This window comes from Haplochromis burtoni, unplaced genomic scaffold, assembly GCF_018398535.1.
Source record: "Haplochromis burtoni strain Fernald_Lab_line unplaced genomic scaffold, NCSU_Asbu1 Contig_56, whole genome shotgun sequence".
In the NCBI taxonomy this organism is placed as follows: Eukaryota; Metazoa; Chordata; class Actinopteri; order Cichliformes; family Cichlidae; genus Haplochromis; species Haplochromis burtoni.
The window spans coordinates 2,044,701-2,060,869 of NW_024582417.1; the positions used below are offsets into that span (position 1 = coordinate 2,044,701).

General features: G+C 41.4%; 1 protein-coding gene across 1 annotated transcript; it reads right to left on the reverse strand.

Moving 5' to 3' along the window:
* Window positions 1-8,949: 8,949 nt before the first annotated feature.
* On the reverse strand, window positions 8,950-15,991 carry xrra1 (X-ray radiation resistance associated 1). Its single transcript, XM_042220875.1, has 17 exons — window positions 15,973-15,991; window positions 15,213-15,302; window positions 15,003-15,074; window positions 14,839-14,911; window positions 14,637-14,734; window positions 14,328-14,476; window positions 12,864-12,968; window positions 12,536-12,645; window positions 12,409-12,458; window positions 12,231-12,320; window positions 12,058-12,151; window positions 11,857-11,972; window positions 11,324-11,458; window positions 11,076-11,205; window positions 10,822-10,937; window positions 10,621-10,726; window positions 8,950-10,528 (listed from the first exon to the last, which is right to left on the reverse strand). Exons 5-17 carry the CDS (start codon window positions 14,667-14,669, stop codon window positions 10,374-10,376), a joined length of 1,389 nt encoding a protein of 462 aa, XP_042076809.1. The 5' UTR covers window positions 14,670-14,734; window positions 14,839-14,911; window positions 15,003-15,074; window positions 15,213-15,302; window positions 15,973-15,991; the 3' UTR covers window positions 8,950-10,373.
* Between the last annotated feature and the right edge of the window lie 178 nt (window positions 15,992-16,169).

The following is a 16,169-nucleotide window of genomic DNA, read 5'->3' on the forward strand; positions in this document are numbered from 1 at the left end:
ATGGATGGATGGATGGATGGATGGATGGATGGATGGATGGATGGATGGATGGATGGATGGATGGATGGATGGATGGATGGCGCGGAGTAGTTATGGGTTGACACTCTCAGTCAAACTGCAGTCTTAAATTGTATGGGTGCAATGCACAGACACACACACTTGCTCATTAGTGCTAAAAAACAGAAAAACAAAAAATTTTTAATTTTATTGACCGAGGATGAAAAGAAAAATCTTTTTGGACAGGCTGGGAGATTTCAGTGACTTCACCTACAGAGGATGATGTTGTGCTAGCACACCTGTCAGGCAAAGTGATCACCCCTAACTTCAAGCCTCACTAGTAGCCATATGAATGAAAAAAAAACAGCCTGTGTTATAGACCATCAATGGAGGATTAATCAGGTGTTTAACATTGATTAATTGTCTTTTTTCCAGAAGGAAAAAAGAAAAAAAAGAAAGAAAAAAGGTGGATTTTGAGACAGGGCCTTCCTGCTTTGAGGCAACAGTGCTAACCACCACAGTGCCATGCTGGTGTGCTGTTTACCACACTGGGTTTTTTCAAATGGTCTTTAGTTGGCCATTTTAACATGGTAGCCTATGGAAGGAATCACTTTTGTTGCTGGAAATACTTTTTTAAATCATTTTAAAATGCAAAAATGGTGCAGGCACACCAATTAATGAAGAACAGATAGTCAAATAATTAGAATTTATGTCTGTTGTTATAATCTGATGAATGACTGCAAGTATCTGTTTTTATAAAAACGGGGTAGAGGACATCAATGCAACAACAAAACCACCTTTTAGTGAGAACACCGTATACAGTGTAACCTGCTCGTGGAAATAATGAGCTACAAAGCAGATCTGTGGGAGCAGCAAAGGTTTATTTTGCTCAGCAGCACTGTGTGCAGTCTTTCTACAGGGCAGCTTGATCAACAGGTGTCAAATTATTACTGCCGGTTCCCATGCTTCAGTCAGAGTGCAATTGCTGATTTGGTAGACTGCGTGGGCGCTTCAGAATAATATTGCTTCCCTTCTCTGTGAACCCCCGACATGCTCTCTCTGTCCCCTCCCCTCAGACAATGACTCAATTGTGTTGCTTTCACACTTTGCGCCAGACAGCTCTGTCCATCTCTCACTAAAGGCATGAAACAATATTTTGAAAGCGACGCACTTCCCTTGTGTGCCTTCATTACTCTCACAAAAAAGCCTGTCATATTTTTGTGTTAGCTGTTAGACCTGACAGCTAACAACAGTCTGTCTCTAAGTTGCCCAATCAGGCTGTTCCAATGAAAAGTGTGAGAAAGGGGTGTTCTACTTTGATGCTGCCAACTCAAATTAGCAGCATTAAACTTAAACGAACGTTTCCATGTGCCCTCCCTTCCTTTGAGCAAGTCAGTTGAGTTGCAAGTTACTTTTTACCTCTAAAAGACGCGCTGCAGCCTAGTCAGTATCAGATGTTGTGATATGTTTTTATTTTTAATGGAAATCCTATCAGTCCACTTTTTGTGGATGTTTGAATTCGTCTCGTGGGTTAATTCAGCTATGCATGCTTAGTCTTGGCTCTTGCAATTGTAACAGCTGGGGGCAGTCAGTAGGTATAAATCATGCAGTCGGTCAGCTCCCTGTGTATGTGTACTCCACCCTGCTGCCCATGCAGCCCCGATTCAGTGAGGAGGGAAGAAAATGTGAGATTCGGGGTCACGACTCGGCCCAGGATTGGAGTCACTTCTTGGCCAAAATTGTGATTATTAACAAATCTGATTCGCTGTTGCTTAAAAATGTGAGTTCCTTTGTGAGAACAGTTGGTGCACGTTGCAGAAAAGGCTGCATGTTTGTGCAGAGTTACTATATGTGAGCTTTTTAAGCTTGCAGTGTTGACAAAAAAAAGAGCAGCTTAGTAGAGGTGATTACATTTACAAAAAATCAAATATAGCATCTTGTAAATGGCTGCAGGAACTAAATCCTCACAGATGCGTACGGTGTTTTTGAGGAACTGAAGCATTGCAAATCAATCAGGCAGTCTTTTGATTCAAAGGGAGCCAAATTGTGTTGAGTTAATTAAGTCTGATAGATGTGTTTGCTTTCATAGCTGATTAAGGTGCTCAGCAGAGTCCCTGAGTTTATGCTTCTTCAAAATACTTCCGAAATCTATCAAGGGCTCTGTTTTTTACACCCTTAACCCTCCTGTTAATTAAGTTGGCCCTGATCATTTTAGCCGATGCTTGGAGTCGGGCCAAAAAAAATACGGACAGTACGAGGCTACATGTCACGAATGCTTAAATCTTCGTTCCTTTACCCCTGAACGACGAGGGTTAAAGGTCAGAAATATTAATGCATGCCTGCAATGGCAATAAACTATTAAAGACAGATCGCAGCGGGGCGGAATACCCCACCACCCCCCACCTCGAAATAAGTGTCAACTTTACAGTTATGATCTATAATTAACAATGGCCTCTTTTCAAATGTCAGCCAGAATATCTGAAGCCTTTCCAGGATTACATGATAAGTGTGTTACAGTTCAATTGTCCATCAAAGGAAATAATGAATAGGTTCAGTCCGCAGTGAGCTCATTTGGCACTTGAGTAATGAGGAGTGTTGATGAGGTATTCAGGCCTATTCTTTCCGAGCCAAATCTGGTGTTTGAGTCTCCACAGGGTTATCCTCAAAGCTTAACTGTTGGCCCTCAGTTTGAGAGTCAAACAAACCTTACCCAAACATTTCTCAGGCTTGATTGCTGTGACGACTGCTCCAGATGTGAAGCTGTGCCGCGTTGAGACGTACAGAAAAGAGACATATAGATATGTAAACAGATGTGCCGTGCCTAAGACATCAGCGCCTTTCTTCGCCATGTCTTTTGTTATTTTTCTTTTTGCGTTTGGACAGAGTATCCGACTCCCCTGCCAGACTCTGTTATATCACCAAGAGCGCGGATGAAATGTGTTTTCAGTTATTAACTCAACTCATCAGTTTTTCATCGTAACATCAAAGAGGTTACAGAAGAAGTCGCTTTTATGTGTTTATTCTGCGGTTAATGTTAATGTGAGGAAAAATCCAATGAAAACAGAGAGAAACAGGGTTCTCTATTGGCTTTGGTCTGCAATCTAAAGTAAAACTAGCTTTGTGTGTATTACAATAAGCTATGTGGACTATGTCTCCAGTCTTGAACATAGACATATGTTTTCCAGCTCCTTATTTATAAAGTTGGACCCTGCTATAGGAGTGTTGCATGAGTCACAGTGCTGAATAATGGTTTTTAGTTTGTTCTGGGCCTTAGGGCAGCATCTCACTCAAACCACTGTGTGAAACTGGCTTCCACTTTTAAAGAGAGCTTAAACAGCATGTAGGAGGGACTTTAACATAGAGATGAAGGTATACCTTCATCTATATATATATATATATATATATATATATATATATATATTATATATATATATATATATAACTTAATAGTATATATATATATTATATATATATATATATATATATATATATATTAGGGGTGCAACGATATTCGTATCGATATTGAACCGTTCGATACAGTGCTTTCGGTTCGGTACGCATATGTATCGAACAATACAACATTTGTAATTTATTTTATCAATCTTTCCTTCTGACGATGCTGTCTGTGTTGAGCGCTCAGTGAATCTGCGTTCGACTACTCCGCCTAGGCTGCACTGTCGAGCGCAGATCCACTGAGCGCTTCACACAGACAGCATCGTCAGAAGGAAGAGCGCAGGGCAAGCTAGCGAGACAGAAGTTAAGCTCTCCTTGCAACATGGCAAATTGAACCTCCCCCACCCTCATTCAGATCTGGCGTTTGGAACTATTTTGGTTTTCATGTGACGTATGACCCTGAAGGTAAGCGCGTCATGGACTAAAGTAAAACAGTATGTTGGATGTGCCAGCAATGCTCAATTACATGGGTGGGAACTAGTGTGTTAGCGCAGTTAGCTCGTTAACGTGTTGGCCGTCCAGCCCCATGCACGGGGCGATCGCGGTAGCTCGTTAACGGAGATTTGCCGTGTTGTGGCGTTAAGCGTCATTTCAACGAGATTAACCTGAAGCACTAGTGGGAACAAACGAATATGACTGCACATTTACCCGACATCATCCTAGTGCAAAGACAAGTGGAAGCAGAAAAAACAACAAGCACATGCTACTAAACTTTACCGAGTCATTTAGACAGCTTAGATATGATTTTATGCTGCTGAGAATATAGCCCAGAAGAAGCGGATAGTATAGCTTTTATTTTGGAAAGAGCCATTTCTCTGTAATAAACTCTCTTTTCCAAAGATGAGTGATTCCTCAATCAGATACAGGGCTCGCAAAATCGCTAGCCCGACGTCCCGGGGCTAGCGATTTTTCCAGTCGGGCTACCAAAATCTATCTCTGCCCTGCCCGTCGGGCCTATTCGTAGGAAGGAAAAATATATGTCAATGCTTTTGCATTCTTTCGGAAATGTAGCTGGGTAATTATGTCATTGGCATCGGTGAGCCACTGTCAATATGTGACATATTGAAATCGCGTTTGAATTTGCGCTTGTTTTTTGCTTCACTTTGCAATCGGCAAACTGTGATAGAGAGCGACAGTACTGATTGGTGAGTGAGATAATTTGGCACCAATTCCTCTGACATCGTCTTATCAATCGTTAGCTTACTATGCAAACATGACAAGTGAAATCTCCCCAGCAAGCTTAAACATGTGAGAGGTTGATCGCAGCAGAGAATCGCTGAGCGTTATGTGAGTGCGTGTGTAAAAGCAGCAGGATATATATTTTAGTTCTGCTGAGCCAAATAAGACAGGTCAGGGTGAAGAAGTGACAGCCAAAGAAAAGCTTACCACAAAACTGTAAAGTTATGACAAATCAGACTATAAGGCAAAAAGAAAGTGCAGCTTTATGGTTTCATGGACAAAAGAATTTCTGTGGCTGCAATATGACAAGCTAAATAACCAGGGGTGCACATAAGTGGTCCGCAGGTGCGCATTCGCTGTCAAAATAAAAAACGCGCACAAGATAAGAAGTTGCAATGCGTGTTTGCGTACATAAGATTTTCTGGAGGAGGACAGACATTTATTTAGAACTCTTAAAGATGTCGAAGAATCAAGCTCCTTTAAGCAATTACTGTGATGTTCCTCCACCTCCAAAGAAATGTCAGGAGTCCGAACCACAAAAGAAGCACGTATTTTCGGAAAAGTAGTTGCAGGAGGTGAGCTGGCTTCAAACAAATGATGAACGCACAGAGATGTGGTGCAGAATGTGCCGTGAAAATTTAATAAATGACAAATTAAAAAGGCATGAACATTTTTTCTGTATCGAAAAAATATCGAACCGTGACACCAAAGTATCGAACCGAACCAAACCGAACCGTGAATTTTGTGTATCGTTGCACCCCTAATATATAGGTATACTATCATGCAGAACTAAAAGTCCAAGCATCTAGACTGCTCTGGCGTCTATTTACTGTTGTGCAAAAAACAGAAGGTGTAGACATTCCCAAAACTCTACATGTTAAGACCTATTACAAAAAGATTTAGTCCTTTATAGGTTCTAAAATTAATTAAAGAAAATCTCAGATGAACATCAATATGAATCAATATTTATTTGTCACAAACTAAGTGAAAAAGAAGGCGCTCTGTGGGAAAAACAAAGTAGGCCTACAGCCAGTTATTCAGTAGCCTGTAGCCTTTAGCAATAACTAAAAGGAATTGTTTTCCATGCAATTTTATCAGTTCCTCACATCGTTTTAGAGTCATTTGTACCACTTTTCTTTGTGGGTGTTTATTTATGCACAGCTTTCTTAAGGTCCTGCCACAGCATTTTAGTCAGGTTGAGGTCTGAGCTTTGATTCGACTATTGCAACATCTTGGTTCTTTTCTTTCGTTTCCTTTGTAGAGTTGCTGCTGTGCTTGAGATTTTTGTCCTGTTGCAGTCTGAGTCAAGTTTTAGTTGTTGACAGATAACAGATCGCCTCACGTTTGACCCTCGAATGCTCTGGTATACAGAAGAGCTCGCGGTTGACTCAATGACTGCAAGATGCCCAGGTCCTGTGGCTGCAAAACAAGCCCAAATTTTCAGTCCTCCGCCACTGTGCTTGACAGTTAGTATGAGGTGTTTGTGCTAACTTGCTGTGTTTGCTTTTCACCAGATGTGAGAGTACTTTGTTTTTCATGTGGCTGCATATGTGGTAGAAAATAAAGAGAAGCATAAGAGGTCCTCTTTTAAGCACCCCCATGAGGCGTCTACAAGTAAATCAATTATATATGACAACAAAAAATAATGCTCATGATATCACATTGATGTCATTGAGGTTATTTATGCTGGGAATGTGGGGTTTAAGTGCAAACTGGGTAAATTGCATTTTGGGAAGTGTAGGATCCAGAGGTTTTGAAGCCATTCGTACCACAGGGCCTTTACAGCTTTGTGTCCTGCATCTGTCATTATTTATTGACATAGCTGATAAATATAAAAACATCTGTTAGTATAAAACATCCCTTTGTATTGCATTCTTGGGGTATTTTGGGGTACTGTTTATGTCTATATAAAGCAACTGCTCACACTGAAACTGTGTTGGCAGATTCAAGCACAACTGGCTGTGATTAATTACTCATCGACTGATCAGACTCAAAGGGGAATTTGTAGTTGCTTTGGTATTTATCCTTCTGACTTTTTCCTGATAACAGATTCTTTTAGAATTGCAGAAGGAGCCTGAGGTAACAGCATGAAGCCAGGATTCATCGCCTGCACAACGGTAATGCGGGAAAAGAAATGATCAGATTCATCTGCTTTATTAATTACATAATCTAAAATTTGCACATGTTGGCACAAACACAAACAAAGAAAAGGAAGGTGTATGTCCCAAAAGAGCTGGTGAAAAAAGTGGAAGGTTTACCAACTAAGTGCATCTGAGTTATTTTTTCACAATCTCGTGAAGAGTTCTTGGAGAGATCTCCAAGTTTGTGATGAGGTCAGTAAACGCCTAGTGTACTTGGAATAGACAGCCATCAGAGGGACTGATTATTCCCAAAAATGTGGAAAACTAACATGTGTAACAAACCTCTTGCACAAGAGTACATGTCTATTTTTCTTCCAGCATTAAAGAATTACAACATGACAGCACTGGACTGCAAGTACTAATCATTATCATTTCTAAATTACTTTGTAACAGCAATCTGGTCAAACAAAATAAGTTCATGCTAGGACTTCCTGGCTGCAGAACAAAATCCATAATGTTAGTGAAAACAACAACAAGTCTCAGGGCACTTTAATGGAGTCACACCCAAGCCTGGATAGGGAGTAAAAGTGCAATTTGAGAGTCAATAATGAAAACAATCTGATCATTTATAATCTATTTAGCATTGAGGATTTTCAGCAGCTGTTGTGTCCAATACTGTGGAATATCGCTGCAGCTCAGACAAGCTCGGCTGTGTGGAGCTGAGCTCCACTGGACTGGAAAAGAGTATTTCTGTAGAAGGGTGTCTCTGCCATTTGGCACAGGCTCCTCATTACCAGCAAAAATATAGTTAAGGATGAAAAGACCTGAACAAGGCCATCAGACTGGAGACCAGGTGTTTGCCTGATAGCAGTGAGCAGCACTGTACCGATTGTTTTCACTGTGTCAAACTCTTCATCCATCAAGACTAACTTTTTAGTGAAAAAATAATAGAACACTGCTTTAAACTAATTACAATGCTGAAAGTTGTTTATTGCTAAGCTTTGTGTGACACCACAATGACAGCGATTCTCATGCTAGAGCTCAGTGATTGATTTCATTAAAACATATCACTGGAACCCAATGCTGACTCTTCCACACACAAAACTAAAAGAGTTCCTTCTGCATGCACTCCATTGCTATGGTGAGCAGCTACTGTAATTTTTTTCACTGTTTTTATTATTAGGCATGTTTCCCGGGGACAAGGTTTCAGAAATTCACAGTAGTTATACAACACAACCACAACACCATGTTAAAGCAGCGCACGCCCAATCATGCAGACACCCCGGTTTCAATAACTAAGCACTATCTTCTGTTGTCAAAGGAGCTTGCAAAGAAAAGCGTCTGGACTTCTTTAAGTTACTTGAAGACGTTTCACCTCTCATCCGAGAAGCTTCCACCAGCGAGGGAGGATAAGAAGGACAGACGCAACAACATTGTCATCCCCTATGTAGCCGGTGTATCAGAAAAACTCAGGAGGGTTTTCTCCAAGCATGACATCCAGGTGCATTTCAGACCCAGCAACACGCTCAGACAAAAACTGGTTCACCCGAAAGACGAAACGCCAAAACACAGACTTAACAATGTGGTGTATGCTGTACAGTGCAGCGAGGAATGCCCAGACCTCTACATTGGAGAGACCAAGCAGCCACTTCACAAGCGCATGGCACAACACAGAAGAGCCACCTCCACAGGACAAGACTCAGCAGTCCATCTGCATCTTAAGGATAAAGGACACTCTTTCGAGGATGCCAATGTTCACATTTTGGACAGAGAGGACAGATGGTTTGAAAGAGGAGTGAAAGAAGCCATCTATGTCCACTGTGAGCGACCATCTTTGAACAGAGGCGGTGGTTTACGACACCAACTCTCTGCCATCTATAATCCAGTTTTGAGATCCCTTCCCAGACGCCTTAACGCCCACTCACATCCTGGGCCATCTGATCTCAGGAATTCGCATGATAAGGTGGGGCCAGGTTTCACAATGAACTCACCCGAAACTCTGGCTGATTGGGACCCACACCCAATTTCACACCTTGGCTCAGGCGATTAGAGGATCATCAGGGGGTCCTTTTGTCCCTCTGTGGGGGGAAACTCCCACTAGGTTTATATCTGGGACTCTCCACCATTTGACCTTAGAACTGAAGAAGCTTCTCGGATGAGAGGTGAAACGTCTTCAAGTAACTTAAAGAAGTCCAGACGCTTTTCTTTGCAAGCTCCTTTGACTACGATGACCTGGATGACTGAGAATCTTCACAGACATACTATCTTCTGTTGTGTTTACATTTTTGATCAAACTGAAAAAGACCGTGAAATGCAGAATTAAATTATAACCAAGCTGCTTTTATCCTAAAGATCCTGGAGCAGCATGTTAACCCTCAGAGTACATTCTTACTTGTGGTTCCCACTGTTTCCGGGAGCATAATGAGAGGCAGAACCAGGCTCCAGGTTTGGGTTTGGAAGGCAGACTCTCTCTGTTCTAACATTAGGCTTCAAAATTTCCTTCTATGGCTGGATCAGGTGACTCTGATCCATTGTTTGTGCTGCATTAGGCCCATTCTGCCTGTTCTTCGTCTCTTCTGTGTCTTCCCCTCCCGAGATCAACACCTCAGCTGTTCCTCGGCTCGTTCCATAAAAGTTTATCACCTTTTTCCCTACAACCTCCTCGCATGTTGAATCTGGGTCCCGTCTTAAACCGAACCCCCTGCCAGAGCACGCTTTTTTGTTTAGCGTAAGAAATGCATAAATGTTTTATGATTCAATCCATACAGGAGCAGAAAAATGTCCCGACATGAATGTAAAAACCCAGAATCCCTGCACCCAGTATCTTCAGAGTGCCAAGTGATTTATTCCACAGGGGCTGAACATGCATTCCACATCTGCACGCTGCACTCGAGACAAATAATCAAAATCATATGATGGACAAGACCATGAAATCAAAAAGGGAATGAGCAACGAAAACAAACAACTACCACTCTCAACTTGTAGTAATACCGCACATTGGCATCGAAACCTAAATCATTCTGCACTGCAGAAGTCTGTTCAAAGTTACAAAAAGATAATAATCAGCCACATAATCATTTTTGAAAATCTCATATAAAAGGTGAGTGAGAGGGTGATGCACAATACCCATGGAGAATAGCTGATTGGGAACCATTAGAGGGTGTACAACATTTTCAAATACAGCAGGGCTTGATGTGGACTTTGTTGCACTGTAAAATCTACCCCAATGTTCCTTCTACAGAACAGGGTGTTTGCATATAAATGTGCACAAACAGTCTAAAACACCTCTCCTCACCCAAAACAAAACAAAAAGAGAGAAAAAGCTCTCTCTACTTTCTGTTTTTGCAATGAGCTCTACTCCTAATGAATACAATGCATTCATCCTGGATGGATTCTGGTCACAGCCGTGGCGGCACAGCTGCTCAGAACTGTCAGGCTTACGGGGAGCAGACAGTGGCACACTTTTTTAGTTACAATTAGACACCCTTGCATCTGCTTGAGCTTTGTGAACTCTGCACTTCAACTCTAGAGCTGATAGTCGAGGAAAACATTGCTCGATTTACTTATTTCTACTCACAGTAATACAAAGAAAACATTTCAAGCCAAAGAAAATCTGCTCGGCTAATTATTTGGACGTGACTGTTAAACAGATGGAGATTCAACTCAGATTTGGTCAGAGTCTCTGTCAGACTTGATGGTGGCTTCTTGCTCCATTGTTTTCGCGTGGACCATCTTATATGTTCTTTTCATGTCCCTCATCAGCGAGAGAGCTTCCTTATATTCTTGCTTACTGACACCTCTGCTTTGTAGGGTAGTGCCTGGACAGAAAACAGAGTGTTATTTAAAGAAAGAGGACTTTACAGGGGAAATATGTTGACATTCACTGCGTATAAGTAGGAAATGTGCATACCTAAAGGGACTACTTTTACTGTTTTACTCTCTCTGATTTCTTTGATCATGTCCTCTACCCTTTCAGTCAGCTGCTTCACAGGTTTCAGAGGTGGCAGCTCCTTAATCTGTGTGCAGTAATTAATAAAAACGTAGTTAAAGTCGCTCGGTTTATTGCAATTTACGAGCCTGCAAATGAAGTTTGCGTGGCTAAACATCAAACCCTTTTCTCTCGCTCCCTGTACGGCGTCTGGATGCTGTCGAGCTTTGGTTTCGAGTCCCTGTAAACATGGAGATTCTTCAGTGTGTGCTCCAGCATCCGAACAGCTGTTTGAATTCCTGCACAAAGAAAGGAAGAGAGAAAGAAAGCATCAGTATTCTCCACGGGCTCACTGTATAGCCAAACTTTACTGGCTTTGAAACAATTGACAAAAAAACGAAATGGCTGCAGATGAAAATACATTCCTCCTTCCTCACCATTGAGCTTGAGCACACGAGGGTTCGGTTCGACATCCATCAAGAAATCAAACTGCTTTCTCTCCTTGCTGTCTGCAGTTTCTTTGTCTTCAGGAAGAAGACTAAATTCAAACTCAGGTCCATCTGCTGCCTGAGCATGAAATAACACTGACTACGTTAAAATGCTGCGGCATTAAATAACATTTAAAAAAACTTAGTAAAATGATGGATTTTTATATCCCAATGAGGAAAACTACTGAGGAACATACCTGAGTAAGAAAGAAGGGTTTTCTTTTTTCATGGAAGGTGTGGTTTCTGCTGTTTTTGCCTGCATTTTTGCCAGCCTGGCTTTGTGGATTCAGCAGTATTAGCTTCTTTGACACCTTTGGTATTTTTTCATCCACCTCCAATATGAAAACATTGAAAACATAATGATTCATTCACTGAAATGGAACTTTACAGTGATTAATACAAAAGCAAAAAGCTTGATAACACACACCAGACTTATTTTTATCCATTTCTGAGCAATCAATCATTAAGTTGGCCTTGAAGACCTTAGTGGATGCAAATCCACTTTTAATGGATTGTTAGCATGACCCCACTCTACGCCCTTACAGAGTTTTATCAGAATTCATAAAAAACGATCAAGTTTAGAGGTAAACGCTACCAAAAATATGACCACCTTGGAGTCAATCACACGTCCTTTCTGCAAAATCACTAAACCTACTAAACCTAAGACTCCAGCCTGGACATTGATACAGCAAAATTTGAAGGATCGTGATCAAACACAAAAAAGTCCAACCTTCCATTTTGGTTCAGTGGACACTTTCAGCGGGCGCTTCACAACCTCCGGTGTTTTCTTCTGCTTTATTGTTATTCCAAGTCTCTCCTGCATGTAGGTTAGCAAGGGAGGGTCTCCTGTATTTAAACAAAGACATGATGAGGTTGTTTCTGAAGCCCCGAACACCTATTTTAAAATGATCCTTTACAGGAGGAATATTACCTCTCCTCCGTGTGGTTATGGGGTTGAACTGAATATCAATTTCACGAAGCATCGGGAAAAGAGTGGCAGCCATCAGTGCTTCCTCCTTAGCAACCTGATGAGAAACCACCGGTGTGTCACGCTACCTCGTTTCCCAAAAATAGTGGATTTATTTATAAAAAGCAGCAGCACACCTTGTTGTCAGCTAGGTTGAGGTACTGCAGCGCTGGAAGAGGTAAACTGGATTCTTTGCGGTTCTGCTCCCAGTTGTGTTTGCGAAAGATCTAGAGTGACCACGAGACACACAAGTTTAATGGGAGAATAACACCGAGCTACAGTGATGACACATCTAAAAGATCATGGACGAATTACCTCTGAGATTCTTGTCAAATACTGATCGGAAGGCTCCGAGTGAGCGAGTGCTGGATCGGGAGAGATATTTTTAAAGGAAATTTTGGACACACATGTAAATTACACAAAGCTGATGCCGAGTATTTACCCTCTTCCTCCTCTTCTTCAGTGGCAGTCTGCACAGGTTTGGAAAAACCCACCAGTTGCATGAACGGTATTTCAGAAATGCAGTTCCCCTGTAGGCTTAAATGCTTTAGCCTGTAATCAACAATTAAAAATGCTTAATGAGCGTTTCCACTAATTTGCTGTGCCTTGTGATAAAGGAGTCCATGTTAAGAAACACTTTTATTTAAAAGTGCAATTTCTCACTTGCACTGTGACGCACAAAGGCTGGCAATATGCATGCAGACTTTTTAAAAGTGCATTTATAATGAATATTTTGTATGCAAAAAGTCTTTACAGGAAAACTTACAGACCTCGTTAGGTTTTTAAGGCTGCTGAAGACTCCAGAGGTCAGTTCATTATCATCAAGCATCAGGACTTCTAGAGCTTGAAAGCATGTGTCTTCATCTTTAGCCGGCCTACACGTAAACGAAGAAATGCTAAATGTGTGTGATGATACAATTAAAGTGAAATAAGATTTTATGTATCTATTTTCATCAGTGACTTTAGTAAACCATTCAACCCCTCATTTACACAAATCAGCCAATCACAGGGCAGCAGCTCGCTGCCTCTAGCCATGTGGTCATGGTCAAGACAACCTGCTGAAGTTCAATACGAGCATCAGAATGTTTACAGAGGTTGACCTCAAAGAGAGAAAACATCCCTTGACTGGCAGGTCTCTGGGAGAAAGTGCTGTTGATGGTGGAGGTCAAAGGAGAATATCCAGACTGCTTCGAGCTGATAAGAAGGCAAGGGCAACTCAAATATCCACTCTTTACAACCAAGCTCCTTGGAGCTAAGAGCAGGAAAAAAAGGGCTGTAAGTTAAACAAGTTCACCAAAGCTGGACAATAGAAGACTGGAAAAAACATGAAAGCATTGATCCAACCTGCCTTGTATCAGTGGTTCAGGCAACTGCAGGTGGTGTAATGGGACATTTTCTTGGCACACTACCTTAGTCTAAATGTCACAGCCTACTTGAGTATTGCTGCAGAGCATTTTCATCCCTTTATGACCACAGTACCCATCTTGTGGTGGCTGTCTCCAACAGGATATGCCCTTTTTCCGTCTCCATCTGTACCATGGAGCTTTAAGGCAGTTCTGTAGTCAAAACACTGTCCAAACCGGTACTAGCAAGGTGTACCTAACAAAGTGGCCTGTGAGTGCAGGTTTACCGGATCAGAAGTGTGAATTTGGAGCATTTGTGCTCCCCCTTTTGGTGGGTTTGAAAACTACATTTGTGAATGTTTCAGGAATGAAATGTGTCATGAAATCATAACCAAGGTACTGGATAACTTCATGGATCATGATAATCATAACACTTAAAACATCCTGAGTTAACACAGATTTTAAAAGATAGCCATAAATTATTTCATCTTGGAATATTTTACTAATTATTTATGGGAGCTGGATTCAGCCAGTTTAATAACTACCACTATTGGATTTGTAAATTTGTAAATCAGGCAGCTTTTTATACCTAAAGTTTGTTTTGTTGTCAGTCATTTAACACAAAGCAGGGCAGAACTGTGTGTGTATGTGTGTCTGTGCGTGTGTGAGGTGGGGATAGAAGACCAAGACTACACTCGCAAATTCTGTTTTTGCCCAGTACCAATGTGCACATACTTCTGAAGTTTATTCATTTGAAGCTTTTCAGTATAAACGTACATCAAAGTGGGCAGGAAAAACGAGCAAATTCATCATCTGAACTGATGGACGGCTAACGTCTCTTGATCGTGGATGAAGCGTGGTAAAAAATAGATTGCTATTTCAGGCACTTACAGCTGAGTTGGGTCTCGGTGTGAGGAGCCGAGATTAGGAGGGAGACGCTGAAGCTGATTTGCAGTTAGATGAAGGACCTTAAGACGTGGGAGCCGACCGAGAGAATCAATAGCATCAGGTGATAAGCAGTTGTAGGACAAATCCAGAACCTGCGAGGATTAAAATGCACTGTTCGGGTGAACTTAACCACATTCAAAAGAAGAAGGAGAGAAGAAGAAGAAGAAAAATGGCACACATTTAACTCTTCCTCTGAATGTCAGCATCTCTTTTGCACATTCACAGTTACAAAGCACCGCCGAGTCATCTTACCTCGAGAAGAGGGAAGGCAGCAGCATCAAACATCAAGTCGCTAACCTCATTTAATGACAGGTTGAGTTCTCTTAGAGACACAAAACTACTGAAAGCTCCTGCAGCAAAAACAATGGACAGCCTCTGATATGACTTCAAGAAAGAGGCACACACAGCGATGCTAGAATGAAATCTGCAGGATAATGTATACATGCATATTCACCTAGAGAGAGGGAGTTAATAGATGCGTTGATGTAAGCCACGTTATCAAACACCTCGAGTTCTTCTGGTTTGACCTGTGACCCCCAGTATAAAGGAACTAATCACAAATGATTTTAACCAACAGGCTGATAAAGGTAAGTAAAAGTAGGAAAAGGTGGCTCTTACAGAGCTTAGTTTCTGCTCGCTGATGTCCAGAGAACAGAGTTCAGAGGGTCTGTCAACATGATGCAACTGGAGCTGAAAAAGAAAATAAAAAAATATCACTGTTTTTCTAACTTTTGTCAGATAAGCGTTTGTGTGTTGAATTCAAGGTTCATACCAGGAAAACTCTGTCTAATGTGACTCCATGAGAAGTATCAGCCAGCTCGCTCTCACATTTTTTATAAGCTGCTTTTGTTCTCCTACGTTGATGCCTGTATTTTTGCTCCTCTGCCTCCCTGTAAGCCGCAAGCCAGTGCCCAGCACCTATAAAAGCAAAGATGGATGACTAAAACCACGCCAGCAGGTGTTTTCACACAGGTAAACACTCTTCATTATTGGTTAGTCTCTTCATTCTGGATCTGTCAGTTCTTTTCTCACTGAGCAGTTCATCTGCTCACTAATGCAAATATCTTATGAACCAGTGACATGGCAACAACCCAGTATATTTTGGCTTAGACATGTCAAGATGACCTGCTGAAGTTTAAACTGAGGATCAGAAAGGTGATTTAAGTGGCATAATTGTTGATTCCAGATGGGCTGGTCTGATTACGGATATGTGGGCATGTATGTTCAAAATTAAACTATGATTTTTGCCAACTATGATTTCTCTCAACTAAACCCTCCATTCATACACCTGTATACAGACAGACACATACAGTTTATTAATACAGTGTAGACAGCTCAGTAGACCAAGCACAAATATTATTTAGGGTATGGCCCAAATTCCATTCATAAAAGTGCCCTTTGGTACTGCTTGAACTTCTGGGCCCCTTTTGATAAATAATATTTACTTTGTACTGTACATAGCAGTAGCTCACATTACAGCATTTACAACATTAGAGTAACCAGCTAACTTGGTTTTGGTGCTGTTCGTTTTCACTATATTTATTTCACTAATATAAGCTAGTTACAACCTTGCTTTATTTCAACATACCGTCTCGTCTTCTGTGGTGTGAAGTCCCGGCAGGGAAACAATTTACAGGATAGCTCCGCCCTGCGTCAGCAGTGGAGGACTCTGAAGTCATCCTGACTGCAGCCTAATCCATTTATCACCACACTATGTCAAAAAACTGCTACAATGTGTTTGATCCCGAGCTTCAGTGTAGCTCTCTGTATCTTAGCAACAGCACG

Bases quoted from the DNA above. Each gene is read 5' to 3' on its own strand.
- xrra1 (XM_042220875.1), bottom strand. From the start codon at position 14,669: ATGTTTGATGCTGCTGCCTTCCCTCTTCTCGAG. The intron at 14,477-14,636 runs GTAAGATGACTC...TAATCCTCGCAG, and splicing joins CTGCCTTCCCTCTTCTCGAG to GTTCTGGATTTGTCCTACAA. The intron at 11,459-11,856 runs GTTGGACTTTTT...TTCATATTGGAG, and splicing joins CCACTGAACCAAAATGGAAG to GTGGATGAAAAAATACCAAA.